Here is a 23,958-nt window from a genome sequence, read left to right as displayed (position 1 = left end):
TCGGAGTATGTAAACGCGGCTGTGACATCTCACAAATTTTGATTGGTAATGTATTGTCAGACGCGCGTTTTGATTGGTTGGTAGGAAATATGAGCGTGTGTCAAGAACATCTGTTTCAATCAAAAAGTGAAAAAACCAGCATTTTCCTTCATTTGTTGAATTATCTTTGAGAAATATTTTATAAATGCAATAGAAAACTCTTTTCCTGTGTTTGCATAGCCTGATGTAAACACGAGAGGGGTAACTACAGTGACTTTGAAAGAGTCAATTGCGTATGTGGAAACTGCTTGCAATGGCATATCTTTCTTATTCTTATGAATTTACTGTAATGATCACAAACAAGGAATTTCATCAATAGAACGCATAGGGCTAATGCTCCCATATGTTATTTTTCAGTCAATTGTTAAAACTACTTGTTATGAAACAGATTTTGCCCTGGCACCTCTCCTGATTACATGCATCTCAGGAGCATCAATTCCTGTTAATTTTTTCTCCACCTTACTCCTTTTCTATTTCAGCTGGACAAGGTCTAATGGAGATTCAGGATATACAAGACCCGTGATTTGAATCCTGCCAGACACTACTAGCCATAGCTGATGAATTCTCTAAGAGAGAACTAACCATGGCGTATTTTGAACAGCAAGAGAGTTTTTTTTGAAAGACAGCTACAGCACGGATTCACGACTTAAAAGAGGAGGTTAAACGCCTACAAATTTCGGATAATGGCCTTGAGGGTAATGATGAAAAAACAAAATTCTATACTGGGTTACCAAAGTTTCTCATGATCATACATGTATTCAACTTATAGTGGCACCAAAAGTACGATGATTAAAAACAATGCTTTAAGACAGTTTCAGGAGTGTTTGTTGGTGCCAACGAGAATTAAGTTTAATTTGCCATTCCAGGATTTAGCCTTCAGATTTGGTGTTTCGCACTCAACAGCCACCATATAGTTTTCTATCGATGGATAACAGTTTTGAGTGGGCGGTTCGAATTTCTTATTAAGTGGCCAGAATGGAAGGAGCTCATAAAGATAATGCCTCTAGTTTTCCAAAAAAGACTTTGGTAAGAAGATGGCAGTGTTAATAGATAGATTATAGAGCGCCCTTCAAGCTTGATTGCCAGAGCCAAGACGTGGTGGAACTATAAGCACCACAAAATGCAGGCGGAGCAGGGGGTTAAGTCTGGGAGTCCGAGGCGAACCAGGGGTTATAATTAAGTCTGGGAGTCCAAGACGAAGCAGGGGGTTAGGTCTGGGTGTCCCAGGCGGAGCAGGGGGTTAAGTCTGGGAGTCCCTGGGGAAGCAGGGTGTTCTGGGAGTCCAAGGCGGCATTTTGTTTTCCATTATTTCATTTCTTTCTTTTCTTAGACAATATTTCCCACATTCCCCGGTAAATATTTCACACTTTCAACTGAAAAATAGCCTGTTCCAGGCTTATTCATCGAATATTAAACGTTTTCGATTTTGACAGATGTTTGCCATGTTTGCTGTTTTCTGTAACTTTTTCAAAATGTCGTAAAATTGTATTAGAATGATGAAGCAGCGCAATTCAAGCGAAAAAAAACGAGAACGTCAAAACAAGCTAGAACTGCTAGTGCTTGGTGTGTCCGAATCGACTCAGAAATCTTCACCCTCCATTTCAAAGAACGTTTTGGCCGCAGCATTGAACCGACAGAGGCCAGACAAAATGACAGAGTTTGTTTCGAAGTCTCAAGATAATTCTACACTTGACCATTGGGTTCAGTCAATCTTGTGGAGTGCTGGTTATTTATTTGTGAAATGCGGTCGATAGTCGATAAAACAAACTGATATTATCAAATTACTCAAGTTAGAGTTTTAGGTTCATTGAAAAGTTGCTTGCGTCGATGACGAGCCATTATTGGAATAATGGTCGGGGGTTCGTATCCCCGGCCGGACCGACACTCAGGGCCTTTAAATAACTGAGGAGGAAGTGCTGCCTTTGTAACTACATCTGAAAATGGTTAGAGTTTCTAGTCTGCTCGGATAAGGACGATAAGGCGGAGGTCCCGTCTCACGGCCCTTGTTCATTAACTCTGTGGGGCGTTAAAGACACACAGTATTCGAAAAGAGTAGCTATATAGGGCACAGAGTTCCCGGTGTTGTGGTCTGACCTTCCTAGCATGTGGTCGGCTTGGCAGGATTAGCTTGAAGGGTTTCTGCGTGAATGACACCACACTTGTGTATAACAGCCAGAAGTCAGGTTACATAGCCAAGTGCTGGAGCCTCACTCACACTCAAAATTGCACTTCAAAGTATGCAAGAAGAAAAGCGTCGGGACTGAGGTGAGGTCTGACGGGGGCATCAATGTCCCTCCAAATATCCGACTCCTTTGTTCGCTCGTTGTATATGGTAAACTGCCTTTTGAACAAGTCGAGGAAGCAAACGAACACATCATAGCGTTGAAGAGACGTTATGGAGCTTGCAGTACAGTTACCGGCGGAGATGTGCTGTGCATTCTGCCAGTACCACGCACCATCGCTAAAAGGATGCGTTACTCCAATCTGAATGTCTTTGTGAGAATAATCCCGGGCTTCGCTAGGTCTCAACATCCTTACTGCCCATGAATGTTGGCCGTCTTCAAACACACAATTGCTCAAGTATGTGTAACTTCGGACACCAGTGAAAAGGTGAAAAATACTAGGCAAGAAGACCCACGTTTTAAGATAAAACGGGGGAAGGACTTCCCAAATAACTGGACTACAGAGAGCTTCACCTCCAAAGAGCTTCTCGTTAAATATGGAAATCTTGTGGTCACCACTGACGCCAGGTCTCCAACCGAAACCGCGAGATCCATTTCCTTTATCCTCCAGCGAGAAAGGCACGGGCGTATCTTTATTCGGTGCTAAGATAGTCACCTTGAAATCGTCCAACACATTTCGCTGGTGGGATGCTTCATCACTGTTAACGGTAAGGACAAATTCACGCCATTGCCACACTCTTCCAGTGTAAATAACTCCCGGTTCGCCCCCAGCCATGCTTAAACAATACTCGCTTTGCGCCTTTATTTTTCCGATTCCTTGCATTTTTTCTTCCCCGAGCGACTTCCTGTCTAGCTCGTACACGACATTTTCACAAGGATGGAAATCTCCCACGAGGGAATGCAGGTCGGTTAAATTTCTTGCAATTTCTTTCTTAGAGCGCAGAAACTTAACCTTGTTCTCGCAGTCCACTGATTGTTGGGCAACTTCTACGCTACTTAGGGATTTGGCAAGAGATTCTTTCCGGTCATGCAATTTACTTAACTGGAGCTTACATTTTGCATGCACTTCTTCTTTCAAGCGTTGCCTCTCACGCTCCATAACCGCAGTGTGTTTATTGATGGTGGCATCAATCAAGGTGTCGATCTCTCGACTTACAGCAGCATCATTCTCTCTTACTTTGTTCTCTTCCGCTTCTATAGAAAAAACTTCAGCCCTGAGAGCAGATACCTTCGATTTTGCATCTTTCATCAACTTAACGATCTCTCTTTTCTTACCAGGAAACACGTCTTTGATAGATGTGTACGAGTGGTCACGATGATCGATCACCAGGCAGGCATGACAAATGGGCTCGTCGCAGGCCTCACAATAAAGCTCCATCAATTCGTCGTTGTGCTTATCGCAAGAAGGGCTGGCGTTATCAGTATTGGTTGATGACAGTCTTAAGAGGTCGTTGATCAGCAAGTTGGTCGGAAGACCTGCAACACCAGTCCATCCAAGCTGGTGAAACACAAGAAACTGTTTGTGAGAGACTGGAATCATTTTCAATTTTTCCCCTAAGGCGATAACATTTCTTTCCGAATACAAGTCCATGGACTTTCTAACGGTTAGCTGTCTTTTGTTTTGACTTATGGGGATGAGAGAGGTTGAGTAGAGACATAAGGAGGCAGCGTGGCTGAGTGGTTTGGGTGTTGGACTTGAGATCCGGAGGTCCCGTTTTCGAGTCCCACTCCAACCACTAAGTGGAGTTCTTTCTCGGTGGCCTCGAGTTCAGCTCCTCGACCACACTATAACCAACTGGTCTTCCTCCTGCTAGTTGGGATTCTGAAACCTGTTTTGTTTGATTTGCGATATTTGTTTCCATTATTGTTTGGGAAAGGATACTAATTATGTGTTTAGTTAATTGGTGGTAATCAAAGATTTTAATGCGTCTAATTAGCGACTTCGTCTGAATTGGGCGCTCTAAGCAAGGAGGGGTACTGTAAAAATTCCGCCGTGTGCTAGGCATGATGGCACTGGGCATGCTGGGTATCTTGATGACGTTTCAAGATGGCGCAGATTTGGAACAAACTCAAGTTCTCGATTTCTTGTGCTTGGGGAAGACAAAAGTATTATAATATAACTTTCTCAGTGTTTAAAAAGTCTTCTCTCGTTAAGACACAGAAAGTGGATTCATAATTTATACTGAAAATTTAGTGGCTCAAGTTTTCATGTATCTAACATGTGTTTGAGTCTACATCCAACGATGAGCCTTCGGCCCACAACCTTTATTTCATTCAAACTTTACTCCCCGCTCCAATCCGCTCCCTTTCTCCTCACAAGAGTGAGGGTATGGACTTGCCTTTCCTTAAAAGAACTTTTCAACCTGAAACATTAATTATCCGAAGACTACTGACTTTGCAACCTCGTTTCCAGTCTCTCCATTGTCCTCATCGACAAGAGACCCTGGCAACGAGGTTGCTGATTTTGTCAAACGGTTTGGGGATGGCATAAGCCAGATTATCGAACCTGATAACAAAAAAAGAACAACTTGTAGGATTCTTTTCTCTGAAACACGCCTGAATAAGGAGTAGAACACCCTAATTGAACTTATGCAACCATCCTTATGGCAATATGTCAAATTAATGAAGCTGAAAAGAGATACTGAGTAATATATGTTACCTTTATTTTCTGTCTGCATTCAGGGCATGTCACCTTTTGAGTATGGCCAACTATGACAACGATTTTTTCCAGGCACCTTTTGCAATAGGAATGTTGGCATTTTAACATTCTTGGATCATCGTATGTGTCCAAACAAACTGCACACTCAAGGTTTTTCGTTAATCTTTCCATTAGCATGGAAACAGCCATTTTCGTTCACCTCTGCGTTGAAAAGAAATATAAATTCCTTTGATGTAACCACTTAACATTTACTCTCCTCTCGCAAATTTGCTAATTGTTTTCAACCATTCCTAAATATAGATTTTTCTTGCTTATCTCTGGTCGGCTGGAATTTATGGGCGGCCGTCACCGCCAAAAATACGAAGTATGTCAAAGGAATATAGCAATGCCAATTGGTTCATTGGCGCAGTGCAGAAGAGACTAAATGAGTTAGAAATGATGCAGCCTAAATACAAGTACTCGTGTTGCCTTTTGTCAAATGGTTCACTCAAAAAGTAAACGAACTAGGAAGATATTAAATTGTCTAGTCATTTCTGTTAAAACGGAAGGGACTAACTAAAATCGTTCTATGGAAATAAAGATCGGTTCATCTTCCAAACACGAACTGGTATAGTGTGTCACCAAACGTTCCGGTGTGATGTTACTAGTAAATGGCTTATCTTAACTTGACGTGGTTCAGTCCATCGATGTTCAGTGTAATATGAATCGCTTTAACGACAGGTCAATTGATTTAGTGTAATTACTGGGTTGCCTATGGGCAAACCCAGTCAAGGTCTGCGTTTAGTTTGTTTGTTTTCTTTTTTTGTTTTTTTTTAGTTTTTTTTTTTTTTTTTTCCGTGTCGGTAAAAGTCTTGCCTGTCACTCCCCTGGTAAGTGGTGTCTTTGTGGATAGAGCCTTCTGCGAGTATTTTCTTAGGATCGAGAGGGTAGTGGAAATGCGTAGATTTCTCTGGTGGACACAGTAGAATCATTAACTTAGCCTGCAATGGCGTCGAAAGTCATGTAACGCGAATGGCGTTTTAGTAGATCCTTAAACAAAATATACCCTTATGGAGCTCAATAATAGAAAGTCAGTTGGATAAAATAGGCAGGAATCTCAAAAGCGACGAGCACTGGACTTCGAGAACAATCTATCGCCTGTCGAGACGAAATCAAAGTGAGCAGTATTTACCTGAAGTACATGGTAATTTGACACAATTGAGTTTCTTGTCTTCACGCACGCAATCAAATAGGAAGAGGTTTTCGCCTCTAAGAGCAAATATGTTGTTTGTTTCAATAAAATTTTCGCTGGAAAAGGATTCTGTGGTATTTTCTGCCTTTGTGAATTATAATATCATGTTGTGTATTGAATTTTCGAGCTTAAGGTTCAAATGTGATATGGGAGAGGTTTTTTAGTATTGCTCTGTAAGCAGGAAGGGTTCACAGGCCTGTTGGAAGCGTGCTTGAGTTTCAACAAAATGAGGCCCAAAATCAGTGAAAACTTGTGACGCAGATGAATAATAAAGTAGCTGCTATTTCCAAAATGATGGAATTACCTGGTGATAAATAACGTCGTACGCGTCTTGGAGAGTAAATTTTGACTTTGCATAAACAAGAGTTGGGCGATTGTGATCTTTGTTTTGACTTCGCTCATTTCATTGTCAAACTTTATAACACTTGACAGAAAAAGAAACTTACAAAAACCCGGTATCTTGCCATCATTTGACACAGATGCTTCACTGTTCACGGCGCCCGCTGAATTCCGGCCATGTCACTTTCGATTTTGCAATTTACTTGAACGTAGCAAAAATCTCCCAAAATGTTTGTCGCTGATCGTAACTTTTTATATTCTATAGATCGTTTTCACGTGACGTCATCACCTTCCAAAATCTAAAACTAAAGATCCACCAAAGTTTTTATCCTCATCAGGCGTAAGAGGCGGCATATCTATATCTGTTGACAATTTCACAGCTCAATAGCGTGCTTCGTTTGGAAACCAGAGCATTTTGAATTTCCGGATTATGTAGGTGCGTGACACAAAGCTACGATCAAGTTTGTTGAAAAATATATACTTATCTCATGATTTTGAGCCCTTTTAGAAGTTAGAGCATTAGGAAAAGTGCTTATGTAAATGCTTGTTTTTTCAGTAGTGATAATCAGTCGCCTAGATAGCCAAAGTCAGTTCCAGATGTTTACACTATTTTCCGGCCTGCGAAACATTTCGACGAATATCTGAAGTTTGGGGAAACGCAGAGGCCTAAAACTTGGACAAGTGTCTTATTTCTTTATCTTCTATAAGATAACAATTTCTTAGCGTTTTGCACTGCATAGTTTTTGATTTATTTTTTTTATTGCGTGACAGTGAAAACGATCTATATTCAAGGTTCAAAATTAATGTTGTTTTCATGTCGTAAATATTTTATTCTCGATCAACCGTCCGGGAAACTTCCTTCTGCTCTTTCTGAAAACTGTGTATCAATATTTATTTGCTTTTTCATCATCAGCATTTGTTAGCGTTAATAGTATTTTCGGTCAGATGTTTCTGTTTTTTATGAGGGGTTTATTGTTTTGGTCTCCCATCCCAACACTAACCACGCGAAACAGGGCTTGACTTCAGTGAAGTTTAGTATTACAAAGTTTTCGGATGCTCATAGGGCACACTTGTGGTGAAAAGAAGTTGTGAGGGAACTTGAAAATTATCAACATGTCAGCCCAGAAGCCAATGTTTCTCGCTTCTCTTTTATTTGTTATTCTTCAGAGACTGGAATGCTGTATTTCAATACCACACAATTCAGTGCCTTCTGATTTTCTGTAGCACGTACCACAGGCAAGCCAGTGTATGCTTCACAGAAGCATCTAGTTACAAATGCTTTATCGAAACAACAAATGACTCATATGGTTTGTATATAAATCCACCTAACATGAAGTGGTTTATGCAAAGGACAAATGGTTTACCTTGATGTGAAATGAATTGAAGAAAAAAAAACACAAGTGGTTCAAAGTATCGGCAAATGATTCAATGTAATCTGAAACGGTTTAACAAACGGACGATTGATTTAGCGTAATCACAAATGGCCCACAGTCCACTAAGAAACGAATCGACCTAATATGAAATGGTTTTCCCTAATGCGAAATAAAGTAGAGAAAAGACTAATGGTTTGGGGCGACCACAAACGATTTAACCCTTTGCGTGACATAAAACACTTCGCCGAACCGCCAAAAATACCAATGTGAAATGGAACAGCCAAATGTCAAATGGAACAGCCAAGTCTAAAATGGAACAGTCCAAACGCAAGTGGGTCACGGTATCGGCAAATGATTCAATGTAATCTGACACGGTTTAACAAATTGACGTTTGATTTAGCGTAATCATAAGCGGCGCAGCGAAACAACAAATGGTCTGAAAGGAACTCAAATGCTACAGTCCACTAAAGAAACGGATCGAACTAAATATGAAATGGTTTATGCAAAGGGAAAACGGTTTTCCCTGATGCGAAATGAAGTAGAGAAAAAACAAATGGTTTGGGGCGACCACAAACGATTTAACCCTTTGCGTGACATACAACACTTCGCCGAACCGCCAAAAATACCAATGTGAAATGGAACAGCCAAATGTCGAATGGAACAGCCAAGTCTGAAATGGCACAGTCCATGTGGGGTCTGACGTCAAGATCGGACATCAACTACTTAAAATTTGGCGCGAAAGCAGCTTGTTTACAACCGGGATTTCACCTGCCCTTTGTACATTTCGGTAAGTTTGCTTCTGCTGATTTTCTGTTAAAATTATTTATTGCCTTCATTACAGAGTTTCGTCGTCATGCCAAAGGAAGCATTGGTAAATTAATATTAACAGGAGCTCATGAGCTCCAGATATCAACTGTAGTTAGGATTGAAATGTTTACACACGCAATTGCAAATGCATCATCGTCTTAGCCGTATCTTTTCTGAAGAGCTAGGAACAGTGGCCTGTTCCTTGTCTGCCAAACAAACAAATGTCCTGCTAAAGGTCGTCTCTGTTGAAAAGGAAAGTATTTTATAATTCACACAGGGAATTGATCATAATGAGAGTGACTACCGAGCACCGCTTCTTAATGACTAATAGCGATGGTAAAAAAAGAAATTCTAAGTGAAGGGCGAAAGGAACATAAGAAATATTTTGGTAGGAGCTCGAGTTCGTTGCCAGCCAACACAAAAGAAAAATAACGATTTAAAAAAGACATCAAAGTAAACAAGTTAATTGAACTTGTTATCCTTTAATTTGTCTTCCCAAAAAGGCCTTCCATTCCTGAACAAAATTTGGAATTTATATTCACAGGCTCCCCAAGCTGAAAATAGGTGGTGTATGCGACAGCTTGTGTATATAGAGAATTGTATGGGAAAATCACCGATCGTAAAAAAAATGTGTAAATAACTATTTCATTTGAAATAAAGTTTTCCTACCTCAAATGTGTGACCAACTTGTCTCTTTTGCCGAGTTTCGAGCCCTTCTGACGCCGTTTAGTGAAGTGATCCGGAAGGCCGTTACTGAAATAATAGGAAAGCCGGTAACTCCATCCATCGCCGGCCAGACCTCACTCCACAAATCGTTTTCTCCTCAACAGGAAAAGTCCCGAATCGCAATAAAAACAACAGTTCCATAAAGCCCAATAAATTTCACTCCAAATAAGTGTCTTTCGGCTGCCGAAAGACTCGTGACGAACGAAAACTTTGCCTTAAAATTCACCTCTTCGGCTTTCCTCAGAGGCTTGTGACCGGGCAGTCAACAACGGAAACTCGCAAGATGGTTTCAGCCTCAACTCTGATTGGTCCATTTGAATTTGACCACGCGCTGCCAACACGACCGTTGTTGACTTGTGACCAGGCAGTCAACAACAACTTTATTTCAAATGAGATAGTTATTTACACAATTTTTTTACGATCGGTGATTTTCCCATACAATTCTCTATATACACAAGCTGTCGCATACACGACGTATTTTCAGCTTGGGAAGCCTGTGATATATTTAACAATTATTCTACGAGGGCGCGCTGGATATGAAATGATATATATAACCAACGAGGCGCGTAGCGCCGAGTTGGTTATGATCATTTCATATCCAGCAAGCCCGAGTAGAATAATTGTTTTATTAAAAACCCCAACATCACAACTCTTTTATGTTGAATTTATTTGGCCATTTTTTCTCGGAGCCGCAAAACTGTGTATTTTGCTGCTGTGTTCATTGACCATATTTGGTAGTGCATGTATATGAGCTGATAACCTGTGTCCGGCGAGCCAATGAAAATGCTGGAAATGTGATATCCGTAGTTCAGTTTTTAATAAAGTGACTTATTCCTGAACGTGAATAACACATAATTCTTTATTATACATTTAAGTTAGTTTTCGAAGTCATCAGCCGTGGAAGTAATAATGGCAGCAGTAGCTCGCACACAGGTTTCTTGTTATTATTCGTGCGTTTATTTTTCTTTGTTTTGTTTACTTTGATGTCTTTTTTAAATCGTTATTTTTCTTTTGTGTTGGCTGGCAACGAACTCGAGCTCCTACCAAAATATTTCTTATGTTCCTTTCGCCCTTCACTTAGAATTTCTTTTTTTACCATCGCTATTAGTAATTAAGAAGCGGTGCTCGGTAGTCACTCTCATTATGATCAATTCCCGGTGTGAATTATAAAATACTTTCCTTTTCAACAGAGACGACCTTTAGCAGGACATTTGTTTGTTTGGCAGACAAGGAACAGGCCACTGTTCCTTGCTCTTCAGAAAAGATACGGCTAAGACGATGATGCATTTGCAATTGCGTGAGTAAACATTTCAATCCTAACTACAGTTGATATCTGGAGCTCATGAGCTCCTGTTAATATTAATTTACCAATGCTTCCTTTGGCATGACGACGAAACTCTGTAATGAAGGCAATAAATAATTTTAACAGAAAATCAGCAGAAGCAAACTTACCGAAATGTACAAAGGGCAGGTGAAATCCCGGTTGTAAACAAGCTGCTTTCGCGCCAAATTTTAAGTAGTTGATGTCCGATCTTGACGTCAGACCCCACATGGACTGTGCCATTTCAGACTTGGCTGTTCCATTCGACATATGGCTGTTCCATTTCACATTGGTATTTTTGGCGGTTCGGCGAAGTGTTGTATGTCACGCAAAGGGTTAAATCGTTTGTGGTCGCCCCAAACCATTTGTTTTTTCTCTACTTCATTTCGCATCAGGGAAAACCGTTTTCCCTTTGCATAAACCATTTCATATTTAGTTCGATCCGTTTCTTTAGTGGACTGTAGCATTTGAGTTCCTTTCAGACCATTTGTTGTTTCGCTGCGCCGCTTATGATTACGCTAAATCAAACGTCAATTTGTTAAACCGTGTCAGATTACATTGAATCATTTGCCGATACCGTGACCCACTTGCGTTTGGACTGTTCCATTTTAGACTTGGCTGTTCCATTTGACTTTTGGCTGTTCCATTTCACATTGGTATTTTTGGCAGTTCGGCGAAGTGTTTTATGTCACGCAAACGGTTAAATCGTTTGTGGTCGCCCCAAACCATTAGTCTTTTCTCTACTTCATTTCGCATTAGGGAAAACCATTTCATATTAGGTCGATTCGCTTCTTAGTGGACTGTGGGCCATTTGTGATTACGCTAAATCAATCGTCCGTTTGTTAAACCGTTTCAGATTACATTGAATCATTTGCCGATACTTTGAACCACTTGTGTTTTTTTTTTCTTTAATTCATTTCACATCATTGTAAACCATTTGTCCTTTGCATAATTTTAAACCACTTCATGTTAGGTGGATTTATATTCATACCATATGAGTCATTTGTTGTTTCGATAAAGCATTTGTAATACACTAAATCAATTGACCTGTCGTTAAAGCGATTCATATTACACTGAACATCGATGGACTGAACCACGTCAAGTTAAGATAAGCCATTTATTAACATCACACCGGACCGTTTGGTGACACACTATACCAGTTCGTGTTTGGAAGATGAACCGATCTTTATTTCCATAGAACGGTTTTAGTTAGTCCCTTCCGTTTTAACAGAAATGACTAGACAAATTAATATCTTCCTAGTTCGTTTACTTTTTGAGTGAACCATTTGACAAAAGGCAACACGAGTACTTGTCTTTAGGCTGCATCATTTCTAACTCATTTAGTCTCTTCTGCACTGCGCCAATGAACCAATTGACATTGCTATATTCCTTTGACATACTTCGTATTTTTGGCGGTGACGGTCGCACATTGGAATTGCGTGACGATGTTGTTGCACACACGTCACACTTACTCCGCCGCCATTGTTCCTTCTTCTTGTCCATGACCCTCATCATCATCACCATCATTATTATTATTCCTTATAGACTCGGGCAGGATATTCGGCTTGGTTAATAGACCTTGGGAGCGGGTTACAACAACTCACCACGGATCCCAGGTCTCTCTTGTTTTACAACAACTGGTGGGATGGGAAAGGTTGCTTGAACTACCAGAGCAGACTAGCAGAGTTGATTGCTATCAACAAAGGAGAGGACTAGGCCAAAACAATATCTTGGATACGAGCAAGAACCTCCTTTGCACTTCTGAGATCCGCATTCATCTGTCTCAGAGGAACTCTAAGATCCACTGTAAGGAAATCATGGGATTTTCGCAATACTGATATAGAAATTGAGAACACTGAAGGAGCTATTTATTGAAGTTTTTAAAGGGACATTTAGGGATCGATACGCTTTAAAATGTTTTGTCGGGTTACGTCTTCTTTTTTTCCTTTTTTTTTTTACGCATTCTTAATTAATTATAAATAGGTTTCTTTAAGTACTATCTGATTCTGATATATGTATTTGAAAGATATTGTGATTTTTATATATTGACCTTTCGTAAACAGTTTTGAATTATTAAAGGCATTTTTGAAATAAAATTATTATTATTATTATTATTATTATTATTATTATTATTATTATTATTTGATCTCTGCAGGATGCAGCTTTATGCATATTTATTTATTTACTACTTTTTTTATTATTATTACTACCATTTTTTTTTCTGTCAGGGTTTTTTTCCTTTTAAATTGAAATTTTCTTCCTCCATGTTTTTGTTAATTCTAAAACACTGTATAGTACTGCCTGTAAGAGCTATTTGATCACGTCTGAGCCACAAGGAATGAAATCGTTATTCACACAGTGACTGTATTCTTATGAATTACAATTCTTTTCAATGTTGTATAGTGCTTCCAACTTTCACTTTTTAATATTTCCGTAAATTATGTACAAATAAATACATATAAATAAATATTTCTAGTAGTAGTAGTAGTAGTAGTAGTAGTAGTAGTAGTAGTAGTAGTAGTAGTAGTAGTAGTAGTAGGAGTAACAGTAGCAGTAGCAGTAGCAGTAGCAGTAGCAGTAGCAGTAGCAGTAGCAGTAGCAGTAGCAGTAGCAGTAGCAGTAGCAGTAGCAGTAGCAGTAGCAGTAGTAGTAGTAGTAGTAGTAGTAGTAGTAGTAGTAGTAGTAGTAGTAGTAGTAGTAGTAGTAGTAGTAGTATTCCCATCCTTTCATTGTTTTCAATTCAATGTGCGTCAGCCTCAGGGCCAAAAATGTTGTCTTTCAACAGAATTTCAACGTTGCTATATGTGCATATTTAGAGAATTGTGAGCCAGGAAACATTGTTTCCCCTTGAAAAGCTTTCAAGTATGACGGCAATTTTGACAAAAAAGTTCAGTATTAAAGGGAATGGTGCCTGTGTATCTGTATAAACTTCTTGTGTCTTGTACCTCTAAGCAATGGAAAACATGGATGTAGACGTTACTCGAAGTGATGTATTTTCAATTCACCTTTAAAGTGACGTTAATTGTATGCAAACTTAGACTGACTGCAAGATTGGTTTTGTAAACAAGTTTAACAATGTACGATCGCGACCAACTACCGTAATGTTATTCCGATTCTTTTTCCCTCACTGATTAGATAGTATCAAAATCTTGCAGACTGTACATCTTGAGTTCCGGGCATTGCTTGCATTGACTTATTGGTCACGGGTGATAACGAATTGAATTGTGAAAATGTAAAGCAGCAATCTTAAGCAATTAACTAGTTTGCCGCAGGCAACCTATATAGTTTGCAAATGAGCTGAAATGAGTGCGTGAAATTTAGAGTTTGCCGCTTAATCGGCTTTGTAACTATTTATAGATCGCAGTGACATTTCTGGGGTGCTGTACACATACCTGTCTACGAAAATATGTCAGCTTGCATAATAAAAACATTTATCACCGCGACGACTGTCAGCGATTCTATATCTTATGCGCTATCGTTGCGCTGATCGTCGGAATTGAAATCTGCCCAAATTTCCCGACGCAACGTTACAACATATCGGTCCAGTTTGTTCAGTTTGTTAAAAGCGAGTCCTCAGTGAAATACAATAACGTAATTGAATCGCTGTCGTCATCATAATTACAAAACAGAGGATAGACATTCAAAGCCATATGCTTAAACTAACTCAGTTTAGTATCACACCGTACGAAAAAACAAGTCCTATATAGGAATCAAATTGCATCAGGTTTTTCTCTTTACCTTGCTTGTTTCTTGTTCACAAAGGCAGCCAAGTTTTGACCTACAATGAAAATCCACTGAAAAGCCGTGAACGTGCGAGCTACTGGTAAAGACCCAACAACCAAAACACCATACGAACTCTGCACTCGTCGGTGAGAGAGGCTCCGATGTCCTGAAACAGCGGTGATATTGATCACGTGACGGCAATGGTCATTGGCGTTTGCACTAATGACGTCATGAAATTATACATCCTCCAAGTGACTCAGACAACCGAAAGTCACGAAGGAAATGAGGCATAATGTTCGCCTCAATCTTCAGGGGCACCCAACGTCAATTTTCGGAAAATATCTCTTCGGAAGACAATTTGAGATCTAGAATTTTCGGAACATTTGTTGTAAAATTTCTTACTTGCCTGCCTCTCCTAGGATTTTCGAATATCTGAAAAATGGTATAATTGCCCATTTTTAACGGATTTTTACCCTAAAAAGGTCATCTAGAATTTTCGGGAGCCCTTTTTCTGGCTGAAAATTTCGAAAAGGTAAGTTTTGAACCCTATAATTTTCGGATCACCAGACTTTCAGCTAGGAAATCCGAACAGATGAAAAATTTTCAGGGGATAAAAATATGCCTATATCTACCGTTTAAATACTAAAATACGTTTAAAAATGCTCTGTTTAAGTGGTTTTGAGCTATGTTCTCGTTGGGTGCCCCTGAATCTTAACGGTTTTAATCGACGGCGACCGTGTTCTTCGCTCTCTTTTCGAGAGAGAACCAGAACAATACACAATTGAGCAGCTAGAACGGTGTAGGAGGTCGAAATTGAGAAGCAAACGTGACGACGTGAGGGGCTGTATAAGATTGTTACCCCGGGAGGCAACCTAGAAGCCCCCGCGTCAAAAAGGAAAATATGTAAATTAATATGTAAATTGGTAGCTATCCATTTTGTTACGGGACAGATTTTTACACACAGCTTCGGCTTTTCAACTTCTTTATTCTGGCGTGAAAATTCAGCACTCTGCCGTTGCCGGCAGCCAACTCTCTCCAGCTCTCTCAAAAACTGGCGTTTAAATATGCTCTTGCATGCTTAGCTGTGATTGGTCAGAGAGCCTGAAAAGTTACACAAACGTGATACTAACACTCTCAACAACAGAGGCGGAAGAGCTTGTGGTAAATTAACTTAGCTAAATTCGAGTTAATTAAATTGTTAGATCAACGGAAACCGACGTTTCCGCGGTCCTTTATGCTAACCCGTGCGGGCTAACCGCGGGAAAACCAACACTACAGATAATTACGTTAAGATAACGAACATGGTCGGTATTACAACTTTATAAGAAAGAGCCGCTAAGACGGTCCTCGTGTTTCCAACAACATCGGCGGAAATTCGGCTGCCACCTAATGCATTTTCTAGTGGGAAAGTCACTTAAATTAACTGAGAGCGACGAGGTTGTTTGCGACACTTAATTTGGTTTGCACGCTTTAATTTCTTATCTCAGTTCTTAGCACCGTGCATAGCATACTTTGCATACAATAAAACGATCATGAAAATATTGCATAAAATATTATAAAATATGCTTCAACAATTTGCTCAACCGAGCGCACAAGGTCGTTGTTCTGCGAGTTTGCGAGGAGTTCTGAGTAAATTGAGTCACGAGGCAGAAAGTCACAAGGAGCATCGATATCGAAAGCGATATCGAAAGTTCAGCATAGCTAGAGATTGAAGGTGAGTAACTTCGAATATTTACAGCGATATCCCTTTTACTTTGAAAATCAAAGATTACAGTATCTGATAGAAAATCGTACTTCATGGGTAAGAAATGAATTTTTCAGGCACAAATGATAAAAAGGTCTAAAAAGTGGCGACGATTTGTCAGACACAAATGAAATCAGACTGAACAGGGACGACAGACTCGGCCACAAACTGCTAAACGCAACCTTAGAAAGCAAAAGCATAGTCTCATTGTCAACACTTTCAAACAATCTTCGATCATTTTTACAACAGTTGTTCACAGATAATAATAATCAGCGATCCGAATATAATAAGCAAGTTTCGTTTTTATTTTATGGAATTTCAAGGTACCATGGAAAGAACCACATGGATCAAAAGATGACGACGATGCCTTCTAGTCACTGAATGTTTCTGTTCCTGTTTTACTATCATATTTTCAACCGTATTTTCCAAAATTATGTAAGTTGCGTTTCAATTTATAGCGTATCAAATAAACGTTGATGGGAGTTAAAAATAAATGCTGTTTGTTGTTGCCCATCCTTTCCTTGCATCTTTTAAGGAATCACAAGGTGCACCACATATCAATTGGAAAACACCTCAACTGCGCTTGCCATCCGTATTATCTTAGGCATGCAGGGGTCAGGCAGGGGCAGATGTAGTAAAAGTTATCACTAGTATTAAATAGTGGAAGTAACCACGCGCTTGTTCCGAGCATCGATAATAGCGCTTGGTCTGCGGCAAAAGTACCAAAAATGGTTCGAAGTTTGAAGAAAATGGTACCGTAGTGCAACGTCTGTTCCCCATTCTTCTCCGTCGAAAGGTTGGCATGTAAGAAAAGTGGTGATGGGCCTTAGCTACTCCTGCTGTTCGCAAATTGTTGTCTGTTTTGCTCTGACTAAGATATCTTTGATGGATTTTTCTAAGCGATATACTACGTAGTATGGGGGTAGTCTTAAATATTTCTCGTATAGATGTGGGTAATTTTCTATCAGGTGCAGCTAGGTGCCATTTACTCGTGAGCGGGGTGGTATTTTCTGACAAAAGTCAGAATAGGGAAGATATCGTTGATGTCACCTATTGTCATGTGCCAACCAGAGCCTGATTGGTTCTCGAAACAAAGGATCTTTTTTTCTCTGTGGCTGGCAAATTTGAATAACAAAAGCAGTGTTTGTAAACAGATATCTTCCCTGTTGTGATATATATACTTCCATGCGGCCTTGTTTTCATCTCCGGGTGCATGCATGACCTCTTTCTGTTGGAGAATTTCAGTTCAGAGAGATGCCTTTAATTAACACTACTCTATGGGTATCCTCTATTTTTTAGGCGTATTTCAAAGTCTCGTGCGTTTTTCAAAACTAGAATGGGAAAGAAATTGTTATTCGAAGCGGTAATGCTTTCCATTTTCTTGTTACGCCTGGTTCTGCTGTAGGACCTTTTTCTCAAGGCCAGCGTAAAGCACAAGTATATGTTTTTCACCGTAAAGAATTCCCGCGTACAATCGATAAGCCAAGGCTTACATTTCTCTATGTCTTACGATGGTTTTGGCAGCGGTACGAAGACTTTCTTTCCCGATTCCTGCAACTCTTTGAGAGATTTCGGCAATTTATTGTCATTTACCTGGATATTGTGAGTCTGGTTTACAATCACCCCAACAACAGATTTATAAATCCTTCTCAACTAAGGAAAGACGGGTAGGAGAAGCATACAATAAATTGCTAAGCCGTGAGTACGACAATCTGCGCCTACGGGTGTGGCAGAAAGCAGGTTGCCTTATGACGGCTGGTGGATTGGAGGATGATCTGATAAAGCCATAGGGGCTAAAGAGCTATTTTATTCCACCGCAAGCTCTCCTGGAACCTTCGCTGAGTCTACCTCGAGCAGACGAAGTTTCCGTCATCGGGAAAGACCGTGTAATACACCTTATTCCAAAATGGCCGCCATTTACATATTCTCTTGTTTTTATTCAAATTAGCCCTTGATGCCTCGTTTTTAAGCTTAAAATTCAAAAGAATATATTTATCTTGAACGAGGCAACAAGGGCCAATTTGTACCCGCATAAATCAGCGGCCATTTTGGAATAAGGTGTATGGATGAAGCCGGCCCAAATGAACAAGAAGAGCAAGAATATCATTTATCGTCCGCGTCAGAGGTTGTGGTGGACAAATATGAGGACAGAGACTTCAGTGACAAGCTGGTGGGGAGGAAAGTCACTGAATTCTATGAGAATGTCTGGTTTACTGGTACCATTGAGTACTACAACTCGAAGCTGGGAGAATGTAAGGTCAACTACCTTGATAATAGTTCAGACTTTGTATCACGTCAGTGATGACTTTGATGGTGTACGTGTGGAAGTTATTTTGGAACAGTTATAAATAAGAACTGCTGATTAGAGCGGTTTTCAATTGAGTGTCGAAAGTAATTAGATAATTACTTTGGTTTATGATTACTTCACTCAATGATTGGTTCAAATTTCTCGCGCTGAATTTCCCAACCAATCAGAAGTGAAACAAAAACCAATTGTGGCTCACGCGTGCACATTTTCCCGCGCTTTGTGTCGGCTACATGTAATTACTTAGAGTTTTGATTGGTTTAATGGATTGTCTCTTTCCTTTTTGATTGGCCAAAGTAATTACTTTGGTTTTGGTTTTACGACACTCAATTGAAACTCGCTCTATTACTGCAAACCGAGATATTTGACACCATTGTTAATGTTATACAAACCATGCCCTTAATTATTAGAGAGTTAACTAGAATTTAAAAGAGTTAGAGCAACAATACCAAAACTACCAAAGACCAACTAAAACATTTGACAACCTTAACACCGGAAGTGCAACAACATCAAGGTGAACAGAATGATGAACAGAATATTGCAGCAGAACCTGCACCTAAACGTGCTTTTTATTCGAGTCAACAAAGGAGCTAAGGACATCTCAACATGCAGGAAAAAGCAAGACTGAAACACACAAAGAAATTAAAATACAACAACAAAATGACAACAAGCAAACTCAATACATTCCAAGTCAGCACCTTTGTCAAAATAATGACTTTATTGCATCATTGTTCAACTATATACAAGTAATAATGACTGTGTAATAAAGGTTACAAACTTTGCGAACTAGCACTACCAAAAAAACTTTGAATTTGATTGCCACTTATAACCGCAAAGGGGTTTTATACTGAACTACATTTGTACAAGTGTACAAATGCATCATTCAATAATCTACCATATAAAAGGAAATTTTCTGACGTCTTTTTCCTTCCAAAAACGAGAAGAATCATGAAAAATAAAACGAAGTCATATAAAGGTAATTCTTTTTAAACAAAGTTCTGTTTTTCTGCTGCTCTTAGATAAAAAAAAGCAGAATTGGTTACCATGCACAGTATGCCCAACCCCTACCCGGAATTGGAATTATTCAAATAAAAGAACTCTGCTACATCGCTATTCCTGGCTTTCTACCTCCCCTGGCTATTCATGAGCTCCTCACTAATGCTGATGTTTCAAGTAAATTTTAAATTCAGGTCAAAATGATTTCAACCTAGGTCATTTTTATTTTAAACTAGGTTGAAATTGAGAAAGTAGGAAACATCAACAAAACTTTACCAATTGTCAGCAAGTACGTGACGTGTATATTGGTAAGTAAATAGGTGCTGGAAGATAAGGGGATGTGGTTAGCGTACTTTTGTCATGCGTTAGTCTATAAAATGACTTTGGTTGTTAAGTCTAAGCACTGATTTTAAATGGTTAGCCTTAAGGTTGTTGAGAGGGTTGTCTTGAGAGGGTTATTCATGACGTCCAGCAAGGTGACAGGCGTTGAGTGCGAACATGATGAGGAGAGTGTCTATGCCAGGCGAGGAGTAGTTCTCGGTGATAAGGTATGAGGCAGGCCTCGATATGCTGTGGGGTGTCGGCGAGAGTTAAGGTGAGTTTTCCCAGCGGCATGTTGGTGAGGCGTAGAAAATATGCTGTACAGGATTTCCATTGGGCGCTTTCGGGTTCGAGGAGGCGACAGATGGTATTCAGGCGTAGCGCTTGTATTTTTGTAGATATTCGCGGAATGTTGAGACCACCCTCCGTCAAGGGGAGGGGGAGGGTGTCGCTAGGGGGCATTTGTTATCCCTGAGGAAACTATAAATGGCGCGTTCCATATTGTTGATGGCCCAAGGTGGAAAATGAAGGTTGGTGGCATGATACCATAGTGTTGACGTAAGAAGGGCATTGATGACTATGGCTTTTCCTTAATTTGAGGCTGAGGGATTGGTGGCGCCATGCAGCAATTGTGCTATTAATTTTTTATTTTATTTTATTTCCTAGATTTTTGTAGGACCAGTTGGTGTTGTCAATGTAAAGGCCCAATATCTTGTCAGGGAAAGTGCCGTCACTCCACTCAAAATTTAGAGATGAATCCTGGCAATGGATGAATGTCCCGCACCAAAGGCCTGTGCATTTGTCCAGGTTGATCCGTGCACAGGAAGCGCGCTCGTATTGCTGGAAAATGTCCAAAGCAGTAATGATGGAGGTATCCCGAGTAAGGTAGAGGGTGGTGTCGTCGGCATATTGGGATGTGCGGATTTCGGTCGAGAAACCAGGAGAGTGTAAATTCTGGATATCAGCGTGGGAGCGAATGCGTGTAGCCAGCATTTCCGAGGTTTGAACGTAGAGAGGCATCGAGAGTGCCCAGCCTTGTCGCAGTCCCAGTCTGAGCGGTATAAAAGCGATGAGCCAACCATTGGTTTTGACTGAACTGGAGACATTGTTGTAGAGTAGTTGGATCCAGCTAATAAAGTTGGGGCAAAAGCCGAATTTTGGGAGGGTTTTGAAAAGAAATTGAAGTGAAACTCGGTCAAAAGCTTTTAGTTGGTCAATAGATATAGAGTGCTAAGGGAGTGTCCGTTTCATTCCAGGTTCGCGTAGAGGATGGTGTCTTGTATGAGTCGTAAGTTAATGGTTCGTCCAGGGATGCATGCGGTTTGATCAGAATGTATAATATGTGGGAGTCCGGTTGTGAGTCGTTTGGAGAGTGCTTTCGCCCGTATTTTTTAGTCTGTGTTCAATAACGTGATCCGTTGCCAGTTCATGATTCTTGTTCTGTCACCTTCCTTACGTTTTCGTGTTTAATTCCCATATAAACCTAATCAATGCAAACATATTTCTTTTCAATTTGCTCTTGGTTTATAATTAGTTATAACCGTGAAAAAAGTGATGTTCCAACACAATTCACTTTTTACCTAAGCAAATCGTATTCGTGCATTTCGTGATTATTGGGCACGAGTTTCGAAGTTCGCTCCCAATTTGAGAACTTTTAAAACATCACGAGCAGCCATAAATCACGAAGTTCATACGATTGTTATTTATTATATACTCAACAAAATTACTCAAGTGCCGTGTTTCCATAGCAACTTCCGTATTGCGCTCTGGAACCCCTATTGCACTCTATAACCTATTAATTCATCGACCAATGAGAAACGCGGTATGCTGCTGAGTATGTAATATAAGCGTGATTCACACACCTTGACCAAGATGAAATCGTCTTTCGAGTCATCAACAAATAAATTTAGACATTCACGGTTCTGAAGTCATCATAAATTAGGTTATCCAGTAATAAAAAAAGCTCTATTACGCATTTTGAATTGTGAATACAAGCCTGAAGGGTATGAAGCAACAGTCCATATACCTTATTCCAAAATGGCCGCTGATTTATGCGGATACAAATTGGCCTTATTGCCTCGTTCAAGATAAAATATTCTTTTGAATTTTAAGCTTAAGAACGAGGCATCAAGGGCTAATTTGAATAAAAACAAAAGAATATTTAAATGGCGGCCATTTTGGAATACGGTGTATAGATATATGAGTTCTCCAGATATCAATCGAGGAGGAGAGGGCAAGTAACAACTGGCTTTTTGTGATTAAAAAGGGTCAATACGCTTCCCTCTACGCTTCCTATATACGCCGACTCACTAACAGGAAAGGATGTGCAGCTCAATATGGAGGATTCAAACCGAAAGCCTGAGAGTTTAATTCCATCCAAATAACGCACAAAACTACCACCCAAGCACAGTAAATTTGATGAATGCCACTCAGGCAAAAAAGATTGTGCTGCCGCCTGCTTAAAAAAAAAAATTCCAATGGGAAAATGGAAACAATTCCCCAACCAAATACATGCACAGGTTAACCAGCTTTGGGGACGAGAGATGATTACAAGATTAAAGGCTGGTTTACATATTCGACGCAAGCATAAGCATAAGCAACATACGCAGGCGCATTAACCTGTTGTTAATTATTGTCTTTTGTTCTAATGATAGGTACCAATCATCAAAACGCTACTGCGTCTGCGTATGTTGCTTGTGCTTATGCTTGCGTCGTATGTGTAAACCAACAGAAAAGCTTTTGTAAAATGAACATTTTCGACAGCTGAGATGAATACATTACAACAGTCACACCTTATATCTCAAGGAGGGGGGTGGGGGGCGGGGAATTCACATATATAGGGGCGGAGATGCTCTTCGGAAATTTTGAATTGAGCCATAAAGGCGGCCCAGGCTTTTTTGGCCCTAAAAAGAGACCATATCACCAATCAGGAACACAGAAATGGTCTGCTTCCAGAAGTGATGAAACCAGACATTTCTTGGTTTTCTTTTCTTGCAGGTCGAGGTTTCATATTGATCTCCAGAAAGGGATAGATTGACCTCTCATGTAATTACATGCATTTTACAGAGGGTTAAGAGTGCATTTTCTGACAAAATAAAACAACCGCCATTTGGAGACAGATGCAATAGACCAATTTTGATATATTAAATTCAGAGCTAAACAAAAGACATCATCTCGAGGTTCTGGGGAATTAATATAAGGATTTGTAAGAGTTTATTCCCCAGAACCTCGAGATGATGCCTCTTGTTTTGGACTGAATTTTACTGTATCAAAATTGGTCTATTGTCTGATGATCACCTGATTTTGATAACAGTGGCACCAGTGACTCAGTTGGTTGAGCATCGGGCTATCATGCGGGAACTGGTGGGTTCGAACCCCGGTCGAATCAACACTCAGGATCTTAAAATAACTGAGGAGAAAGTGCTGTCTTTGCAATTTCATCTACAAATGGTTAGACTTTCAAGTCAACCGTAGGCCATGTCTCACAAATATCGTCTATGTTCAATTCATAAGTTCCCTGTCGGACGTTAAAGAACCTACACACTACTCGAGAAGCTGAGTCGGGGATGAAGTGCCCAGTGTTGTGACTGTCCTGTTCTCTCCAGTAGAAGTGGCTGGCATGGCAATGATGTCTCTAAAAAGGCTTATGGTATATGAGGACTTAAGCAGAAACAGCCACAAGACAAAAAAGGGACTTTGCCGGGTGCTGAAACATGTAAATGTAGATTTAGATTTAGATAAGTAATTGTTATGTTATTCAAATAATTAATGTTATAAAAACTAGAGCGGTTTTCAAATGATTGTCGTAAAACCAAACTTTGGCCAATCAAAAAGGACGGAGACAATCCAGTAACCCAGTCAAAAGTTGAAGTAACTACACGTAGCCGACACAAAGCGCGGGAAAATGTGCACGCGCGCGCCACGATTGGTTTTGGTTTCACTTCTGATTGGTTGAAAAAGTGGCGCAAGAACTTTGAACCAATCAGTGAGTGAAGTAATGCAAAACCAAAGTAATTCTCTAATTACTTTCGACACTCAATTGAAAACCGCTCTATTATAATCTCCATTAATTTTATGAATGCAGTCTTTGGCTTCTTTAACCGATTCAGTCCTCAGGCAATAGGACGCCTCCAGTTGACGAGTAAAATTGTCTGGCGTTACTTAGAGTAAAATATGTCAAGTCTCACTCTC

General features: G+C 39.9%; 1 protein-coding gene across 1 annotated transcript; it reads right to left on the bottom strand.

Annotated features, from left to right (window-relative positions):
* Positions 1-997: 997 nt before the first annotated feature.
* Positions 998-14,561, bottom strand: LOC137975096 (tripartite motif-containing protein 3-like). The gene is made up of 3 exons (XM_068822154.1): positions 14,417-14,561; positions 4,882-5,082; positions 998-3,720 (listed from the first exon to the last, which is right to left on the bottom strand). Exons 2-3 carry the CDS (start codon positions 5,068-5,070, stop codon positions 2,257-2,259), a joined length of 1,653 nt encoding a protein of 550 aa, XP_068678255.1. The 5' UTR covers positions 5,071-5,082; positions 14,417-14,561; the 3' UTR covers positions 998-2,256.
* Between the last annotated feature and the right edge of the window lie 9,397 nt (positions 14,562-23,958).

The sequence above is a fragment of the Montipora foliosa genome, chromosome 1 (genome assembly GCF_036669935.1).
Source record: "Montipora foliosa isolate CH-2021 chromosome 1, ASM3666993v2, whole genome shotgun sequence".
Taxonomy (NCBI): domain Eukaryota; kingdom Metazoa; phylum Cnidaria; class Anthozoa; order Scleractinia; family Acroporidae; genus Montipora; species Montipora foliosa.
The sequence above is the reverse complement of the archived record's forward strand: the minus strand, read 5'-3'. Positions and strand labels throughout refer to the sequence as shown.

Coding starts and splice junctions, on each gene's coding strand:
- LOC137975096 (XM_068822154.1), bottom strand. CDS start 5,070: ATGGCTGTTTCCATGCTAATGGAAAGATTAACGAAAAACCTTGAGTGT. Junction 3,721..4,881: donor AATGCAGACAGAAAATAAAG/GTAACATATATT, acceptor GTGTTTCACCAG/CTTGGATGGACTGGTGTTGC.